General features: G+C 44.9%; 1 protein-coding gene across 1 annotated transcript; it reads right to left on the bottom strand.

The window, feature by feature from the left end:
* Positions 1-340: 340 nt before the first annotated feature.
* Positions 341-18,881, bottom strand: LOC142565859 (uncharacterized). Its single transcript, XM_075676410.1, has 7 exons — positions 18,678-18,881; positions 17,347-17,810; positions 15,497-15,999; positions 7,475-7,596; positions 7,327-7,385; positions 7,175-7,261; positions 341-4,110 (listed from the first exon to the last, which is right to left on the bottom strand). Exons 2-7 carry the CDS (start codon positions 17,795-17,797, stop codon positions 3,995-3,997), a joined length of 1,338 nt encoding a protein of 445 aa, XP_075532525.1. The 5' UTR covers positions 17,798-17,810; positions 18,678-18,881; the 3' UTR covers positions 341-3,994.
* Positions 18,882-18,926: the final 45 nt, after the last annotated feature.

Raw genomic sequence — 18,926 nt, 5'->3', positions numbered from 1 at the left:
CATCTTTGGCAACAGTAGCCTTAACAGAACAAGGTTGATCAGGCAAAGGTTTCAAAATTTCAAATCCCCTGACAAAACCACCACTGAAATTACTGCAAGTTGGACACGTCATAATGAATTCGCAGTGACTAATGCACAAAGGGGACGAAGACAAGCAGAGAATTCACGACAAGGATACGGCACTCTGCATCTCTGAAATGCTAAACACTTCCTCAGTATCTGCTCACTATACTGTACCAAACAAATTTGGCTGGCAAAGACTTATTCAGCATGAATATGTTGCAATTAGCATCGCAAATACCACACTTTGCATTATATCACATGCATAAGCACAAGGTAGTGAGGTATATAAAGTATTTTATTGCTTAAACACTGACTATAACATGTTGCAAATCAACTTTAACAAACCTAGACAGCATAAGCAGTCGCCAAAGCAAACCAGACAAGAATGGCACAAAGTGCTAACAGCACACACAGCAGCCCAACTAGCAAGGTGTTTCATAGCAAATACAGCCAGGTGTACCTTTCATATCTCCAACACATTGGTTGAAGCTAACGCTAAAGTGAAACTTGCAAGTATTAAAGGGCAACTCTGGTTATTCTTTTTAACTGTGCAAGGAAAGACCTTTTGTCACACGCGAGAGTTAAAGGGCCCCTCACCTGATCTGGCCATTTCAAATTGACAAGCGCTGTGCAAACAATGTGCGAATGATCAAGCCTGCAATGTATTACACCACTATGCGTTGTCTTTATTTCCCAACCCTTTGTACAGGACCGCATTCCATATGCTAGTTACTGCCCAAAGAAGTTACAAAAAATAATGCTTCCAAGTTCTTCCTAATGTTTCTTCACAATATCACTCAAGCCGTAACTTCTAGTACGCTGAAGTTTTGTAATTTCCAATAGCGACATTCAAAAGGCAGATACAGTGCACCATATGCTTGATTGTCTTTTGGTGCTGAGACAGGGTTGCCTGTGCTCCTTTCAATGAGAGTTGCACACGAGTTCCATGCTGTGTGATCAGGCCGGCAGTGTTTGGTGTGCCACAGATGGTTGTAACCGTAATTACTCCAACTAATCCGCTTTGCTGGTAGCTCTTTCATGCTTACATTTGCTCTTAAAGGAGAGCCAGCATTTTTTTTAATCTGTTGCTTTAATAGACCAATTAAAGTTTAGATAAATAATAAAACTTACAAAGTGAGTGTCTGCATGTCTTTGTTTTACTTCTTACAAGAGCGATGTACTTCCGTTTCGAGAGAGTGAAACTCTCTCTTTCCACAGAGAGTGAAACTAATTTCCTACCGTGTTCTAGTGCGCAATCATGCTGCGATCTGCTTGTGTCTGTCTTAGTGTTCTTGTAGCACTGTCTTATATCGCTAGTCGGATGTTCTCGTGCATAGCGTGAAACGCGACAAATGCAACAGCTAGTGTGGGAGCCCGCCAAAAAAAAAAAAAATCAAGGGACATTTAGCACTCCCTACATGGATGAATGTGAAAGCAATCATTGCAACCATGCGACTACAGCGACCACGTCAGCTTAAGTGCCGTGATGTCATGTGAGCAATGTTGGTCATCACAAGGCACCACGCAAGGTTGTGGGTTCGACTCCCACCAAAAGTTGAGGGTACGATGACTTTGGTGATGCAAACGCCTGCAACTACGTTCGATTTTCTGCCTCACAAGCCACATAATGCTTTCACATTAAAAAAAGAGAGAAAAAAAAGAAAGAGAGGTGGGGCCCGTGCCATATGCTTTGTGTGATCCTCCAGCTATGGTATGGGAGAATGCAGGGAAGGAATTTCGCTTGCAGAGACTAGACGGGGGCAAATGGACACAGTATTTTGACAGTGATAATAACAATAATAATACTTGGGGTTTTACGTGCCAAAACCACTTTCTGATTATGAGGCACGCCGTAGTGGAGGACTCCGGAAATTTTGACCACCTGGGGTTCTTTAACGTGCACCTAAATCTAAGCACACGGGTGTTTTCGCATTTCGCCCCCATCGAAATGCGGCCGCCGTGGCCGGGATTCGATCCCGCGACCTCGTGCTCAGCAGCCCAACCCCATAGATTATTTTTTTTTTTTGACAGTGACACTCTCCTCTTGAAACTGTGCGTTTGCGGCACTGAAATATTTTCATCTTGGCTATTAATGAACCAACTTGATAACAGTTTTACGCAGAAACTCCTCTGGGAGTTGTCTAAGTGTGTGTAAGAATTTGCCACTTGCCGATCTCCATGCAGCCAAGTGTCATTATTAATGTTATGAAACTTGATCCGACCAGTATAAATGACAGTGCTGCGTCAACACGAACTGCTGCAGATGGTAGTGCAAGGTGAATTGATGATACAGAAAAAAAAAAAAAGAAAGAAACCACAGGTGGCAGCACCAGGTGCGCTGATGAAGTTCTGATCGTTACAAGCCATTATTGCTCTTTAGCACCACCTGTGTCGAATTACTATAAACCGTGATGAACCATATTCCGGCAGCGGTTGTATATGGCATGGCACGGTTTTACCTTGAAAGCGATCGGCAATGGGGACAGAGTGCGCCGAGTGCTGATAGCTTCATGTGTGCTGTGTTTTCACCGCTTAGCTCGCGTTGAAGAGAGATGTGTAGGTCTCATGTTGAAGGTGATCTCCGATGGGGACACAGTGCGCCGATAGCTTCATGTGCACGGTGTTCTTGCCGCTTAGTTTGTGTTGAAGTGAGAGGCAGCGCGAAGGTAAATTCGCTTGCTGCTGTGGGCAAAAAAGCGGTCACCTTACGTGGCGGACGAGTTTCCTCGTTTTGTAGGCATAGAAATGCATATGCATTTAAAATTCTCGTGATGAAGCACACTCTAGAAGGCATGTAACAACTTCCAGCGTATAACCAAAATTTGCTGCATGGCCAGTGAGGGGCTCTTTATGAAGACAAAATTGTCTTCAACCCGACAGTAGCACGAAGCTACAAAGGAAACTCATATTTCTCATGATGCTTCACAGTTGAAGTTTGTCCTTGTCCAGGGTATCAAATCTGAGACCAACGGGTTCCCAGGTTGGTTATGTTTCACATGTGAGACAGCTCAATTTATATAAGAATGCAGAAATAATTTTAAATAAGCAGAAAACAAAACGAAAACCAGACTGGGCAGCCCAGAGAACTGCCGCATGCATCATCAGTGCTGATGCTAGAACAGGTAGTCGATGGAATAAGAGGGGTAGCAACGACATCTTGAGACAGGTTCAACCACAATGAATAAATTGTTTGTGCACTGCATACAATAAATACTTTTGTGATGCGATGTGTATACCGAAAAAAATTACCAGAGCTTCCCCTTAACAGCACATGCTGAATGGTTGGTTACTAAGTCCCATCAAAACAGCTCATGTTGAACATGAAGGAACATGCGGTGGACTACACAAATGTTCAATAAAAACTATTAGTTACTAGGTAAATTACAATGACATGCTGCACTAAGACATTTGAACATAAATCAGCCATTTGCACTATAATACATGGATATTTACAAGAAAAACTGCTCCCTGATCCCTGCCCCACGTTGTAAAGGCAAAATGTTCCATGTTTGCATGGCAAAACAATAAAACAAGAGTAAGCAACAATATTGCGCTTGGCACACATGATAAAATATAATGCTCCAATCTCTTTAACGATGGCCACAAAAGTACTGCAACACTCAGCAAAAAAAAAATGTGCTGCATGAAATAACAAAGAGTAATGGTAACAAGTTGCCAAGCCATAAAAACACTTCCACGCCTGACGCTCGTCTTCAGGACGATTCAATCCATTAAGGTCATAAATGATTAAAAAGGTACCCCGCATGTATTTACACTCTCCTAGCCCACTTAGGATTCTGTACACATTAAATATGATTCCTATATAGCACCTCACATCATCAGAAGAATAAGTTAATAGCAGTCCAGGCACAAGCCAACCCTCTACGGGTGTGGCGCCATTAAAAGGAAAACACCATAAGGTCCACAGATGTCAGTATTGTTGGGAGCCTTGGATTTTCGACTTCGCTGCTTTCAGCAGGCTGTCGAAGTCAAGGTTGTTAACATGTGGGTCTCGCTGGATGTAGTAATACCTCTCGTACTGAGAGTCTGCAGAACAAAAAAGCACAGTTCAGGCCATTATGTCTTGTTTGCAATAGGTAGTTTTTTTTTTCTACTCGCTTACATAATGTTGAAGATCTTGGGAGATAAAAAATCTCAATATCATCACACACACACACACACACACACACACACACACACACATAAAAATATATATTTTTCATTTGTTATATTTCTAATCTACACATTATGGTGGACCTGCTGGCAAGAAACTAGCTCAGAACGACTGCATCGAGAGGAATAAAAAAAGAAGCTTAAGAAATGGTCAGTTTCTTCCAAAACAGTGCTGAAAATGACCCATTTTGTGCCATTCGCCATTCTAAAGCTGCTTATCAGACAGCCAGTTAATTTTGGCCTCATTTGAAGAAGTAAAATTATGGCTCGCTTTCCTGCAAAAAAATAATAAATAAATAAATAAATAAAATAAAGCCTTCAATGCTGCTTTGGAAGAAGGTGATATGATCTTGTAGTGTGAAATGAATATTTTTGCACTACAGTGAAAGCTCGTTAATTCAAACTACGATTTGGTCCGGCTAAGCTCCACAGAAGTCTGTGTGTAAAAAAGCCAGTTATTTCGAACGCAAGAAGGTTCCGCCACGGATAATTCGAACTACGCGCCACCGCGCCGGCCGCTTGGCGCCTGGCACACGGCCACAGAAGCGCACCTACTGCCTACACACAAGTCTGTGACGCCTCCGGAACGGAAAGAACGGCGAGAGAAAGCAAAATCAGGAAAAATCTAACCAGCGCGGGGTCGGCCAGAAGGCAGCAGCGGCTGCCTCCTCTCCATTCTATGTTGACCTCCCAAATCCGGTCCCTCCCAGTGGACTACGCGGCCAACAGAAAGGCATGGATAACGGGGGAACTGTTCGGACAGTGGCTAGCGAAGATGGACAAAAAGTTTGAGCGGTGTGGACGGAAAGTCCTCCGGCCCATTGACAACTATTGGGCTCATAAGGTCGATGTTGAGACGAAGGCCATTGAGCTAGCCTTCCTTCCACCTAACACTATAGCGGCGCTGCAGCACATAGACCAAGGGACCATTAAAAATTTTTAATCATTTTACCGGCGCCATCTGTTGGAGCAAATTATTTTGTGTAACAATTATCAGGTGACGCTCCTAAGTACACTACACATGCTTGTACGTGCTCGGGAGCAAGTAACCGCAGTTACGATAGCAAATTGCTATCGCTACTGCGGCTTCGGTGCGCAAACTCTACAAGGAGGAAACCAGCCACTTGCGCCCGAAGATGGCGTCACCGCTCCCATGGCGGCCGTTTTGGACGAGAGTGCAGTGGTGTGTGGTGCGCTGACAGATGAGGATATAATTTCTCAGGTCAGAAGTGCTGAACCTGTCGCTGCCAGTGACGAGGAGGAGGCAGAGGGAGAAGACGCGCCAGTGAAGCCCTCCACTGCGGAGGTCATGGCTGGATTGAATGCTGTCCGTCTCTTCTTCAGTTTTGAAGAATGCGAAGAGGAGGCCTTCCGTCACATTCGCTCGTTAGAGCAAAAAGTGCTAGCTATCGCCTTCAAGGAAAAAAGGCAGGCTACGATCACGGACTTTTTAAAGCATTAAATTTCTGACATGCCCTACTGCTTCCAGATCGCAGTGTACTGTTCTTCTCCTTCACTTTCGTTAATTTGAACTGAAGCGGCTTCCCCTTGCGGTTCGAATTAACAAGCTTTTACTGTATAATCTTTCATTTTTCCTCAAATAATGATTTCTACAAGTCGCTGGGACAAGGCAAATCATCTCTACGTGGGAATGTCTGCTTGGATCTTTCCCATACTCGAGAGGTCGATCATAACACTCAACACTATGCACAGATGGAAATGTCCAAAAAGAGCAAGACATTGTCGTGGCTGAGCGCCGTGTCACACAGCGGCACATTGCAGAATGTGTGGGCATATCAGTGGAGAGGTTGGCCATATCCCAACATTACTCCTGAACATGCATAATGTTTCGGTCTGATAGGTGCCCAGACTTTTGACATTAGAAAGCAAACGTCTGAGAGAACATCACTCTGCAGAAAATCTACAACTGTTTGAAGCTGATATTAATTTTTTATGCAGAGATTTGTTACAATGGATGAAACTTGAGTGCATCACTTTCGTGCTGAGTCAAAAGAAGCCTTGAAACAGTGGAAACATCCCACCTCTCTGCGCCCCAAAAAGGCAAAGGTGGTTCTATCTGCTGGCAAGTTAATGGCATCGGTGTTCTGGGTGTGCAAGGGCATCATTCTCCTGGAATTCCTCCAGAAAGGTCAAACTATCAATGGGAAATACTATGCAGCTCAGATGCCCGAGGTTGGCAATTAAGGAAAAACAGCGAGGGATGCTCCGGAAAGGGGTGCTCTTTCAACAGGACAATGCATCAGTTCACACATCAGCTGTTGTGATGGCTGCAATTCACTCCTGTCGTTTGCAACTGCTTCAACACACGCTCTATTCCCGATTTGGCTCCCTCAGACTACCACCTATTCCCACAGATGAAAAACCACAAGCTCAACCTCAAATGAAAAGTCGTAAAATTATTGGCGTCAATACAACAATTGTAAACAAGCACTAGAAATTGGGCAATTTACGACAAATTCATTAAAGTTGTCAGGTACACATTAGAATATACAAAAAATAGCATAATGAAAGAAAAACTGCACAGAAGGATCCATCCTACATCTATACATAGATCACAGCAAGGTGTTGATATTGTATAACTGTCTCAACTTTTTCATTTGCTCAGTAATTCTTGGCAACTTGCAGCACCATAACATTGTCATATGAAGAGGCTGACACAGTGCCCGTACGCTTGCAGAACTTTAGTTTTGGCAATGTATCCATGTGTGGAACAGAAGTAGAGAAAGCTCTTGATGTGTTACTATAGATGAGGCACATAGCTACTGTCTCACCTGACCACCAATCTTTCCCAGCCAGCATTTTCTATTTGAATCTGCAGACTGTCTCAATAAAACACAACTGCCAAAGGCTGAACAAAGTCTGAGCAAGGACATCCTGCTACACATACGTGCACACATAAAGAATGCTCATTACTGACCTAGATCAGCCCAGTTGGTTCGACAGAACTGTCGGCGTCCACCAAAGCAAAGGTCGAAGCGCGGAAGCTTGGGATCATCGTTGCCATCTGGAATGATGACATGGGCACTCAGTTAACTGTACAGACACAGAAGGCCCACTCAAAAGACTTACGTTCGACAGCCTCATACGCATCAGAGCCCCGCAGAAATGTTACAAACCCGTAGTTATCCCTGCATTAAAAAGAGAAAACTTGTACTTGGAAGCTGCCCGACACAAAAGAAGGCACCAGATAGCAAGCAATCAAGCAGCTGAAACCAACCCGTGATCCCGGAAGTGCACGCTGACTTCCTCTATGTGACCAAAACGAGCAAATCTTTCACGCAGAGCAAGTCGAGTTGTCCCTTCGGGGATGTTTCCAACATAAATCACACGTCTTTCTTCCTGCAAAAGAACAGATGGCAGCCAACATGAGATATTTAGACGGGTTGTCCCATACTAAAGCTGTCAAGGGTACCACAATACCTGTTTTATGTACAGGTAACCCTGTCCCAATCTTGTGCACATCACTTTCCCCTCTTATGTTTTAATGCAATTAGCACCCTTATGGCACTTCATGGACTTTCTGGGGGCTACCTACCTAGCTACCTGCAGATGTCTCTAACCAGTTTCCTGCCAACCTGGGTCAATATGCTATCCATGTTCGAATGGTTATAGCATCAGGCTGCTGTGCTGCGGGAACTGGGTTCAAAATCAATCACCAGAACATCCTGGGTCACTGGGCATGTGCCGCTCATCAATGGAAAATGACAACTATTCCACTCTGTGAAGATGGAATGGCACAGAAAGCTGACGACAGTCAAAGCTCTCAAACGAAAAGCGAAGTATTTTAACTGCCATTCCATCTTCACAGAGTGGAATGGTTGTCATTTTTTGCGTTGCGAGTCTGGTGTCATTGCTCATTCAGCATTGCGGGAACGTTCTTTGTCGGTGGTCTTTTCATGCCGCCGCTGTTTACATTCTATGTTCCCTCCAGCACTTCTCGTACACATGTTCTTCGGGTGTACGAACTATACGTGTCTGCCCCATCAATAATGCGCCGATACTTCTACTGCTTATATACTGCGATAACCTTTACTTCATGCTATTGTTCACGGTGGGCGTTCCAATCGGTTCCGCATTTTGACATCTGTGCCACCACACTGCACCTGTACGGGTTAGAAATCGCTTAGTCCGTTTCTGTTGCTGGACACCGAAAAAAGTATGGAAGGTTAGTCATGTACAGCTTTTGCTGTAAAACGATCAAGATTTATCCGGCACTTGGGTGCGATCGTACCCACGCCAGATACATATATTCAGGCGAACTTTTCTGAATGGAAACTCACAAAAGCGCCATGCGTGGACTTTGTGGCTCTGCCGCTCCAGAGGGAAGCATGAGATAGGAGCCCAACTGCGTACACACCTCATGCATGACATCTCTGTGGTGGCAACATGTTGGTCACTACTTTGCGAACAACATTAACGTCACGGACCTCTAGTCACAGGTCGCCACGGACCTCGATCGCTCGGCACCTTGCACATCATCAGTCACGGAACTGTAATAGCCACTCGGACATCAAGTCGCAACGACTGGTTGACCACGGTGAGATACGCTACCCTGAGTCCCAACAATGGTCAGAGGAGACAAACTGATACAAGATCTTTGGCTGCAGTGGTATCACACACGGGATGCAAAGCAAATGAAATGTACACTGCCCCATGGTTTGCTTATGATGAGGGCTGTCTGTACAGATTTCAAATGAAGCAATGGGTGCCTTGGGGTGAAGCACACTTCCAGTTTTATGTCTGGCACTTCCATCCTATAGCGCCAAAATTTCCCCGAACATCTTTCTTTTTATTGATTCTGTTTTTTTCCCCCTTATTTTGATGGGAATTTTTTATATTTCTACGTCTTGTCCTTAAAGGGGCCCTGAATGAGTTTTTATTGAAGCTGAGAAATGCATTTGAAGTTAAAGTAGACTATTTCATAAATACTTTACGCCGTATTTCAATGCATTAAGCAGAAGTTACTGGATATCAAACAGCTCATTCACGGTGCTTTCACTCCTTCTTGAATGACTTGCACTTGCAGGGTGTGCCCACAATGCTCCACTTACTGAACGTAACTGTGGCATGCAGTTCAAATTTTATTTTGGATGTTCACCTAGATGTCACTATTTCTGATTTTGGTGCCGACGACGTGCCAAACACGGTTGTCCTCAGCGGGCCTCAGTGCACTAAGCCAGCGGACTCGTGGCGGCACCCCGTGGCAGCCGCGGTATCTACACTACGTAGCAGACTGCAGCTACATGCAATTGCAACTTGTATGCAGAGCATTTGCTCTGTGCATGACAGAGCTCGAGTGCCCACTCGCACTCATATGCTCCAGTCTGGCCATGCTAAATGGTGCAGACTGGCTTTGTCCTGCACCAGCTTGAGTGACAGATAGTAGCCACATCCAACTTGCGCATTCTGAAGCACTATCAATAGTACAATATGAAGCGAAGTCTACCAAGGTGTCTAACCAGCAGCGGCCAGGAATGTGTGCGGTCTGACCTTAAGTTTCACGTGGTATGAGGCTAGTTGGGTGTTCAAAACTAGTTCAAATTAGACAGACAGCTACGACACCGATAAGCAGGGTGGCCAAAGTTTAGTTCCTACATGGATGGTTGCGCATGAGCAGACGATACTCAGCTCCTTCCGGAACTACGCAATTATTATAAAAATAGTAAAGCAGATTTTCCCTTACTTCAGCCTGTTTAATAATCTGCCTCAATAAATATACACAGTAACAGTAGGAAGAAGCACACTGATCCAAACACCATTCTTGAATGATGTCAGCTATTATCCAATAGTAGCTGCATATGGGAATCTGCTATATTACAAAATAAGTGTCCAGAAAAGAGTGAGGGGCATGCTTTTGTCGAAAAGAAAGAGTTTTAGAGAAAGGCAACTTCATGCTGCGCCTGCAAGCGCCATGTGCCCCACACGACTGCAAAACTTGGCTGTTCACAGCAGAGTATTCTATCCGCGGACTGTTTTTTCACCAAGCCTGAGGGGTGGATCAGGACACCTTTAAAGGGTTGATTTGCAACCAAGTGTGCTTGAGAATTCAAGACAAAGCCATTCGAATGCACACTTATCACTTGCGTTGTGTTCAGCACGGCTTCTACAAGCACTCGGTATGCCTTTCCCTCACAACCATAGTTCATTTAGCACACAAGATCGTACACCTCCATGCAAACCTGCTCCCGTTATAGGAATACATACAGCAACTCTAGCAGCACTGTAACAAACTGCAACAAGTTAACGAAATATTACGAAATTTTTACTCTTGTCCCACTCTGCAGGCTCTCAACAAGTCTCAGCTAAATGAAATGTGTCCTTCCACCATGGCCTATGCTATGGAAAAAAAAAAAATCTGCCTTAGCTAATGGGGTCTGCTGCATATTTGCCAGGTTCCACAAAGTTCCTTGCAGCAATGATGAACCATCTCCCCAGCCAATGTTGAGGCACTGTAGCATGATGTCATTGGCAGTGAAACAAATGTGGGATTTTTTTGCAAGTTCCCTACAATACACTGGGCAGTAGTGCTTGGATTAGGTGGTGAGGGTTATCACCATGACTGGTGCATCTGACTGCTACAAGTAAAGCTCACCACCTGCCTCTACAATACTGTCACAATTTGAATATGTCCACGCTAACGGCTGTTGCAGTCTCCTGGTTCAATGTGCCCATATGCAGTTGCAAGTTGCAAAACACTGTAGTAACTCGGCGCCCTTACGAGCTCAGCCTGTCCTAGCAAAGGTATGTGCTGTTTACATGTGCTGAGCCATGCTGCACATCCAAACCTCTTTGTAGCTGCATGGGCAGAACTTGGAATGCAATGTGGAGGAAGTTACTACAGTAAAACCTAATTAATTCGGACTCGTACTTCGGTCCCGGCAGACGTATGCATTATTTAATGCAATGAAACTTCTTACCGTATTTACTCGCATAACGATCGCACCTTTTCGTAAAAAAAAGTTGATGCAAATTCAGGGGTGCGATCATAACGCGGGTTAAATTTTCCACGAAAAGAAAACAATTTTTTTTTCCATTCCGTGTTTGCTGCGGGATGACAACAGGTCAACAAATAGCCGGCTGCCGCTGTATGTAGTGCGGGACACCAAAACAAAAATGGCGGCAGGCGGAACAAGCTGAACATGATTTTTTCTTCTTCTCGTGAGCACATTACGTGCATTGAAACAGTCTCTTCCGTATCAGTAATGAATAATATCGTTCATATCCGCAACTTTGCGGCAATAACTAGCCATGTCCACTTTGAGGGGACAGAAACAGATGGGCGCGCTTAGCTGCGGAAACTGCGGCATTTGTCTTCACTACTATCCTAATACGGCACGTTTCCGCTAAGGGTGGGCGAACATCTTAGCTGTGTTACAAGCGTCTGTGTATGAATAGGGTACACTTCTAACATATCAGTGTAAACGTGGCCACTATCGTTGCTGGTAGCGATTTGTTGCGTGCCCACGAGTGCAGACGAGAAGAATCGAAAGGCGCCTTTGTTGTTGTTGACCACAACCATTATAAAGCCTATGCATAATAAACGCAAGTTTGGTTGTAGCTTTTTTTTTTTTTGTCAATGAAGTGCGGAAAAGTGATGAAAGGAATGAAATGGGGCATCTGCTTAAGAATGTTTGGTGCGTGCAGACTGCTTGGTTTGTCTTGAAGAGTTGTTCGCATAGCATTCGACAGATGGTAAGCGCGATCATTATTAGCTAGACTTGGCACACGACATATTGCTGCGGCAAGTTCGGGGTGTGACCATTACACGGGAAATTCGGATGTATTTGGCTGCATATCAGTTAATTCGGACATCTCTCGAAGGTCGCATTCACTACGTGCCTCCATGACTGCATAGTTGCCATACATGGTTACGTTGATAGCGGCTGCAGTTTTGTCCGCGGTGATTGTGGCAAACAGTAGTTTCGTTTTGACTCGCTGCATGCGTCAGCGCCTTCAGAACAGCAAGGTTGCCATCCATGATCGCATTGACAGTGGCTGTGGTTTCGTCCGCAGCGATTGTTGCAAACAGTACTTTCGTTTTGACAAGCCTTCAAGGATGAAGAGCACTGGCTACATCGCGATGGACGGCAACCAGCTCGCTGGCGAAAAAATCATTGGGATGTGTGCACGGTAGTGAAAAGCATGTCTCAGATGGAGACACGGGCTGCGGCCTCACTGTGAAGGAAGTTGCCAGGGCTTCGCCGCTGTGAGCGCTAATCAGCCACGAGACGACGATAACTGCAGCTTCTGCACTGCTTTTGTGCAAAATAGAAACAGGATTAGCTCATTCATTCAGTAAATAAAAATTGGTCATGTAGTAAGCATTTGTTTATTGCCAGGGCTTCGCCGCTGTGAGTGCTAATCAGCCACGAGACGACGATAACTGCAGCTTCCGCACTGCTTTTGTGCAAAATAGAAACAGGATTGGCTCATTCATTCAGTAAATAAAAATTGGTCATGTAGTAAGCATTTGTTTATTGTTTTATTGATGCCCTCGATAATTCAACATTCGGTTAACTCCGACGTTTTTTTCGGTCCCGTGAAATCCAAACGAACTAGGTTTTACAGTAATGGCAATTTACAGCAACCAAACAGGAATAAAGACGGAGTATTTTCACAATTTGAAGCGCCTGCTCAGAACTACCATATGGAGGTCATATTCACACCTGTAAATTGCACGAAGGGTGTACTGACAAAATTTCATCCATATATTCTTATTTGTATGAGGACATAGTCGTTAAAAAAGACCTCAACTAGTGTGCAATTAGTAGTTTTTCTTGTTTATTGTGAATAGTTCCAGCTTGGAACTCTCAGAAGCACCAAAACACTGAAGTGGTCATGCTGCTCACAAACCACAATACTGTAAGAGTTGAACTAGTCCCCCCATAAACAAATGGGTGCAGTGTCATACCACATTGCACTACTCAAGCCTATATGGTCCAAACTACCTTTGGTACCTCTGAATTTTTGTTCCTTGTTTGCCTAGCTCAGCACTACTTGGCACTCTCCACAGGATAAAAGGAGCACCAAGGATGGAAGAAATGGCAAAAAGGGGCTGCTGACTTTCAAGCACTGCAAAATATTGCACAAGCCTGTCGACTTCGTACGGTATTTTGAAACCTCAGTCACATTACAATGTCACTGCCATGAAGTACAGACAAATGAGCAAATAAGTGCACTGACACTACAAAATCGAGTGCAATCAGTAAGCTCACCTCACAACAAAAATGGTACAAACAATATTTCAGCACATGTATTAAAGAAATACCATAATGCAGAGCAAGTGTGCAATTTTCTTTCTCTTTGCTAACCTGGTTTGGGCTATGGTGATGCCTCTATTTCCACAACAGTTATATCTATGTATTTGATATTTTTAACCTGATTTAGGAATGCATATTCCTCAACAGCACCAGCTCACGGAAGCAATATGCTTCTTACTGTGCTTGGTTGCGAGCAGTTTGAGCAAATCTTGTTCGCACTAAAGAAGAGAAAAGAGAGATGGGTGGAAAGGAGATGGAAGCAATGTATCAAGTTTTAGCTTTTTTCTCCCTCTAGGAAGCAAGTATACATGTTCTTTTTTTCTTGCTACTTCTGCTGCTCACCTTTTTTCCTCGCAAAGTAGTAAGTAGAGACCACGAAGTCCAGTTCAGCTCTAACCTAACCTGCCGCATCAACAGGGCCACCTTGAAATGTAAGCTTCCAACCCACGTTCACAGAAGTGCTGCTTTCATTAGTAGCAGCTTGTGGAGTTGCTGGGCAAGCGTAATGAAAGAGAGGACACCTTTCTTTCTGCTTCATTCTATTCCATACTTTAAGTTGAGTTTTCAGTCACAGGTGACAAATTTCACAATTACTTTTGCATGAAGTCTGGCTTTACAACAGTCCTTTCAAAGAAAAGAATCTATGGTCTAAACAATGCTGCAGAGCTCCTTTAAAGGGGCCCTGAACCACCCCTTGGGCTTGGTGAAATAACACAGTCCGCGGGTAGCATATGCTGCTGTGAACATCTCGGCCAAGTTTTGCTGTCGTACGCGGTGTGTGGAGCTTGAAAAGAGCATTTGAGAGAAAGGTGACCGCGGTCTGTTTGCAACAGAAGGCCCTGTCCTCACTCACGTCTGGAAGATTTATTTCGTCATTCTCTTAGACGGCTACTATTGGTTGATAGCCGACATCAAGCTGTGGTCGGCTACACAGTGTAGATACCGCAGCCGCCGCAGCGTGCCGCCACGAGTCCACTGATTAAGCGCACTGCAGCTTGCTCAGGACAACTGTGTTCGGCTTATGTGTAGCGTGACGTAGGCACCAAAGGCATTGGCATTGTGGTGTCTACTTTAACATCCAAAGTGAAATTTGAACTGTGCACCATGGTGACATTTAGAAGTCAAAGCGTTGTGGACATGCTCCACTGCGCCGTAGCCATCATAGTGCAAGGCACTGAAAAGGAATGGGAGCACAGCGGAGGCTGTGTTTGATTGCCAATAACTCCGCTTCTGCTGAACGCACTGAAATACTTTTCACGGCGAAGTATTTCTGAAATGACCTATTTTCAGTTCAAATGCCTTTCTCCACTTCAGCGGTTCAGAGCCCCTTTAAGCAACAAAAAATGTTTGGCACTTCCAATATTCCCTCTCAGAAGTTGTCATTATAGCTTCTACTTAATCTCTGTGTGCATCTTCTGCATGTTTACTCGATCTGCTACATGGTTGTCCTTTGGCATGCACCAATTTGAGAAAACCAGAAAATTGCTTAGGTGGAGCTGGGCCAGGATAACGGAGAGCTATTGCAGTTTTTTTTTTTCCCAAATTTAACATTAGCCCTCTGTGATAGGTCAGAATGGCTCAGTGCTGCTGCTGCTGTGCGGCCTCACATTGCTGAAGAGCATTTGTTCCACTTCAGGATAACTGGGGAAGGGGGGGGGGGGGGTACATGCTAAGAAATTGAACATCACATTTGCAGTACAGTCGAATCTGGTTGCAATGAAGTCTCATCTAACATGAAAATACCTTCTTCACTGGTGATATTCGTTATAAGCATTTAGTCATTGCATGCCGATATCAGCAATAAACATTTTAGACCTGATTTGTTATATCTGGCAATTTGTTATATCCATGTTAACTACATAGTAGTTCAAATGTATTATGTTGCTATAGTACAATTCAAGAGTGCCAGAAGCGATGTATTTGCTGAAGAAACTTATTCTACTTTGTAGAGGTGATATGCTTTGTAAATAAAACTGCACCTTCTGATCTGGAATTCGTCGACGTGGTGGGGAAGGCATAAACCTTCGTGGCTCCTTTTGGCAGTGCTGTGGCCGCCATGAACTATGGCAGTCACGAGAACGCCGAGATGACCTAGACCGCCGTCGCACTGAGTCATCAGAGGATCCATATGAAGAACTTCCAGAAGACGGAGAGCTGGAGCGAGACCGCCGCCGCCGCCTAGGTGATCGTGAAGGCCGTCTTGCCACGCTGCGCTTTTGTGGGCGGTAGCTCCTGGTTACAGATGGCGATCTGGACACAGGTCTCACCACAGCATGATCACGTTTCCCTGAGTGGTTTTCAGCCCTGGAACCACCCTTGGCTGCTGTGCAGTAGTCATGGTCAGGGGTGGCAGCAGGACATGGAGCTGTGTTGGTAGCTGCGTCATTCTTTGATGGACGACTTCGTTCAGGAGGCTGAATCAAGATTGGACTGCGCTTTTTTGCAGAGGCTGCTTTCATACGGTCTAGCAGAGAACTGGAAACTGAGGAGAGAAAGAGAAATGTACGATTACTATTTCAGATCACGATTTCATTTCACCTTTCAATACCTTAGCAGTAAAGGTAAAAAAAAGAATGTGGGGTGGGAGGGGTCAGGTATGCTATGACACAGTGACGTTTAGCATTGTTGATGACAAGTTGGTTTCAAGAGCCAAGAGATCCCAATCTTGCTTAATGAAGCCTACACACAGAGTAAACAACTGCAGAGCTATCTTAAAGCAACATTGTAAAACGCATAAAGACAATGATAACCCCTTAAAATTACTTAATAAATGGAAAATAAGACATCCACCCAATCGTAGCAGTTACTACAAAGGAAACCCATACGGTTTCCTCGAAAGAAAAGCCTCGCAGTTGAAGAAAAATTCTTCCTGGTCCAGGACTCGAACGCAGGACTAACGCCTTCTGGCACCAGAATGAATTTTTCTTCAATTGCGAGGCTTTTCTTTCGAGGAACTCGTATGGGTTTCCTTTGTGACAACTGCTACGATCGGGTGGATGTCTCATTTTCCGCTTATTAATTGCTTCCCTCCACCTTGCGGGTTTCTGCAGAATTATTACGTCAAACTCTTGCCTTTGCTTCGAGTTGGTGACAAATTCAACTTCGCCCTGGCATCTGCTAGCCACATGGTTAGCCCAGATGGTAGAGCAGCTGCCCTGGAAAGGTGGTGATCCCAGGTTTCCATTTATTTTCCATTCCCGTTTATTAATTATTGCCCTCCACCTTGCAGGCTTCCACAGAATTATTACCTTAAAATTACTAATTCAATGTATGAAGTATGGTCAACATCCTTGCCAAAATGATAGCAGGGTATTCCGAAATCCCGAATGACTTGCCAAAACAGCTGGGCCAAAGAAAGCATAACGGCTGCCGAAAAACATTGCAACATAGATGCAACTAAGAAAATTTTACCTGAATGAACCCCGCACACACAGTTGGTACATAACACTGTATCAGTACTTAAATTACTGTCAGTTCGTCATGTTCAATCAAGTGTTTTCTGTGCAGGTAATGTAAAGCAGCTCAAACTTGTTGACTGCATATGGTACACAGTATATGATAGTAACATGACACTAACATGAGACTCAAAGATGACTGCTGTGAAGGGTACATGTACGCATTTCACAGAAAGAGTATGCTGTGGAGCCCTCATCATCATCATATTCACCACATCCCCACACTCCTTACTCTTCGCCTTCTATCCCTGTCGTTCCCCTGAACCTGTTCCCCAGCATGGAGTAGCAGGCTAGAGACACTTCACTCAGGCCAACCTCCCCACCTTTCTGGCATTAAAAATTCTCTAACATGAGATGGATTGTAATACACATACCAACAGGTGCTCCTTCAGCTGCATTCTTTGGGCTCTTGTCTGGCAGAGGCTGAGTGTCTGTCTTGGTAGGTGTGCTAGGCTCTGTGCTTTGAAAAGACTTCGTGTCGTCGTCAACAGAAACAACATCCACCTCATCTTCCTCTGAAGACTCTATCTTTGGCACCTCTTTGATCCAGCCAGGTATTTCACTCACCCAGTTTATGTCCCCTTCAACCTCCTCTTCTACTGAATTTTTTATATCAGGGACATTTTTGCCCCAAATGGGACTCTGCTGCACCCAGCACGCCACTTCTGATTCGAAAACAACAGATGGGTCGGGGAGTTCAAATGGCAAGTCCGGGTCAAGCAAATCCTTATCATCATCTTCTAGAAGGGGTCCGGAGAGGAGGTCAAAATATACTTGCTCCATATTCCTACAGTTGATCAAGTTGTTCATCTCCATTGAATACATTTGTGGCCGGCTTCTGAAAAGAAAAAAAATCGCGCACGGTCAGCTATATCAGCGAGGCGCTAAGTACTGAACAGCACAAAAATAAAGCAAATCATTCAAAGATTAACACGCGAACTGACTTTCCCCGGTTGTGATAACGAATATGCCGACTTCACAAGCCGTTGTCAGCACCACAGCCTGATATTGCGACGACGCCAAACAAGGGGGGAGGCGATACCGAGCGCAAGCGTAGATCGGACAAGAGATCAGGCGAATCATTTTAAAAGACATTCGTCACTGCGTTCGCGAACAGTCGGCATGCGTGGGAGACAACCACTGACAGAGGAGAGCGATTCCTGTAATTGAGGGCATCCACGTGTATACCAGTATGCCGGCATGACTGCTGCGCACGCGGCATTTCCGAGAACGCCATGCGCAGGTAGCGCACTCCGCGCGCTGCGATGACACAAGTAAATATGGTGTTAACAGCATCATCAGCTACCTTAAAACAATCAAATTATTCGCCCTGAATCATCAGGCAGCGTAACACTGAGATGCCTATCAATTATACAGCTTTTGGGGCTGTTAAACTTGTCCTTCGGAGTCAACAATATGGCATCAGGCGGACCGGCTCCACGTGTGAACACGTCGCGTTTCGCACGCGCCTTTAAGGGATACACATATCTAGCTTTGGCACTGGATTTAAGTATCGTTACTGCGTTCGACAACGGAGTAAAGATTAACGATTGACTCGTATTTCAAGAGTTGGAAAGCGCCGAATAAGCCTAAAGCATTACACGTGTTCCGGCAGTAGTAAAACGGAATGGGCCACTACACTGCGAAGTAGTTCACAGAAATCAAATCCGCCAGTAGTAAAAGCATGTGGAAGTGTGGTACTCACAATTCGGCAAAGTCGGTGTCAGCTAAGCGATTTTGGCATTAGGAAATTTGGGGATGTAGAAGCACGTGCTTTCGCCTTTGACGGGAAGACAGAACTCGACGCCCAGTGCTAGCCGTGCACTGCGCTTCTGACGCACTCCAAGAGGTGGCGGCGCAGTGCGTCGACCGGTCCAACGATAGCCAACGCGGCCAGCCCGCTCTCGCCACCGTGTCTCCCGCACGCGTCACGCGCCCGCGTTTTTTCTGGTAT

The sequence above is a fragment of the Dermacentor variabilis genome, unplaced genomic scaffold, assembly GCF_050947875.1.
Source record: "Dermacentor variabilis isolate Ectoservices unplaced genomic scaffold, ASM5094787v1 scaffold_12, whole genome shotgun sequence".
Lineage (NCBI taxonomy): Eukaryota > Metazoa > Arthropoda > Arachnida > Ixodida > Ixodidae > Dermacentor > Dermacentor variabilis.
The sequence above is the reverse complement of the archived record's forward strand: the minus strand, read 5'-3'. Positions and strand labels throughout refer to the sequence as shown.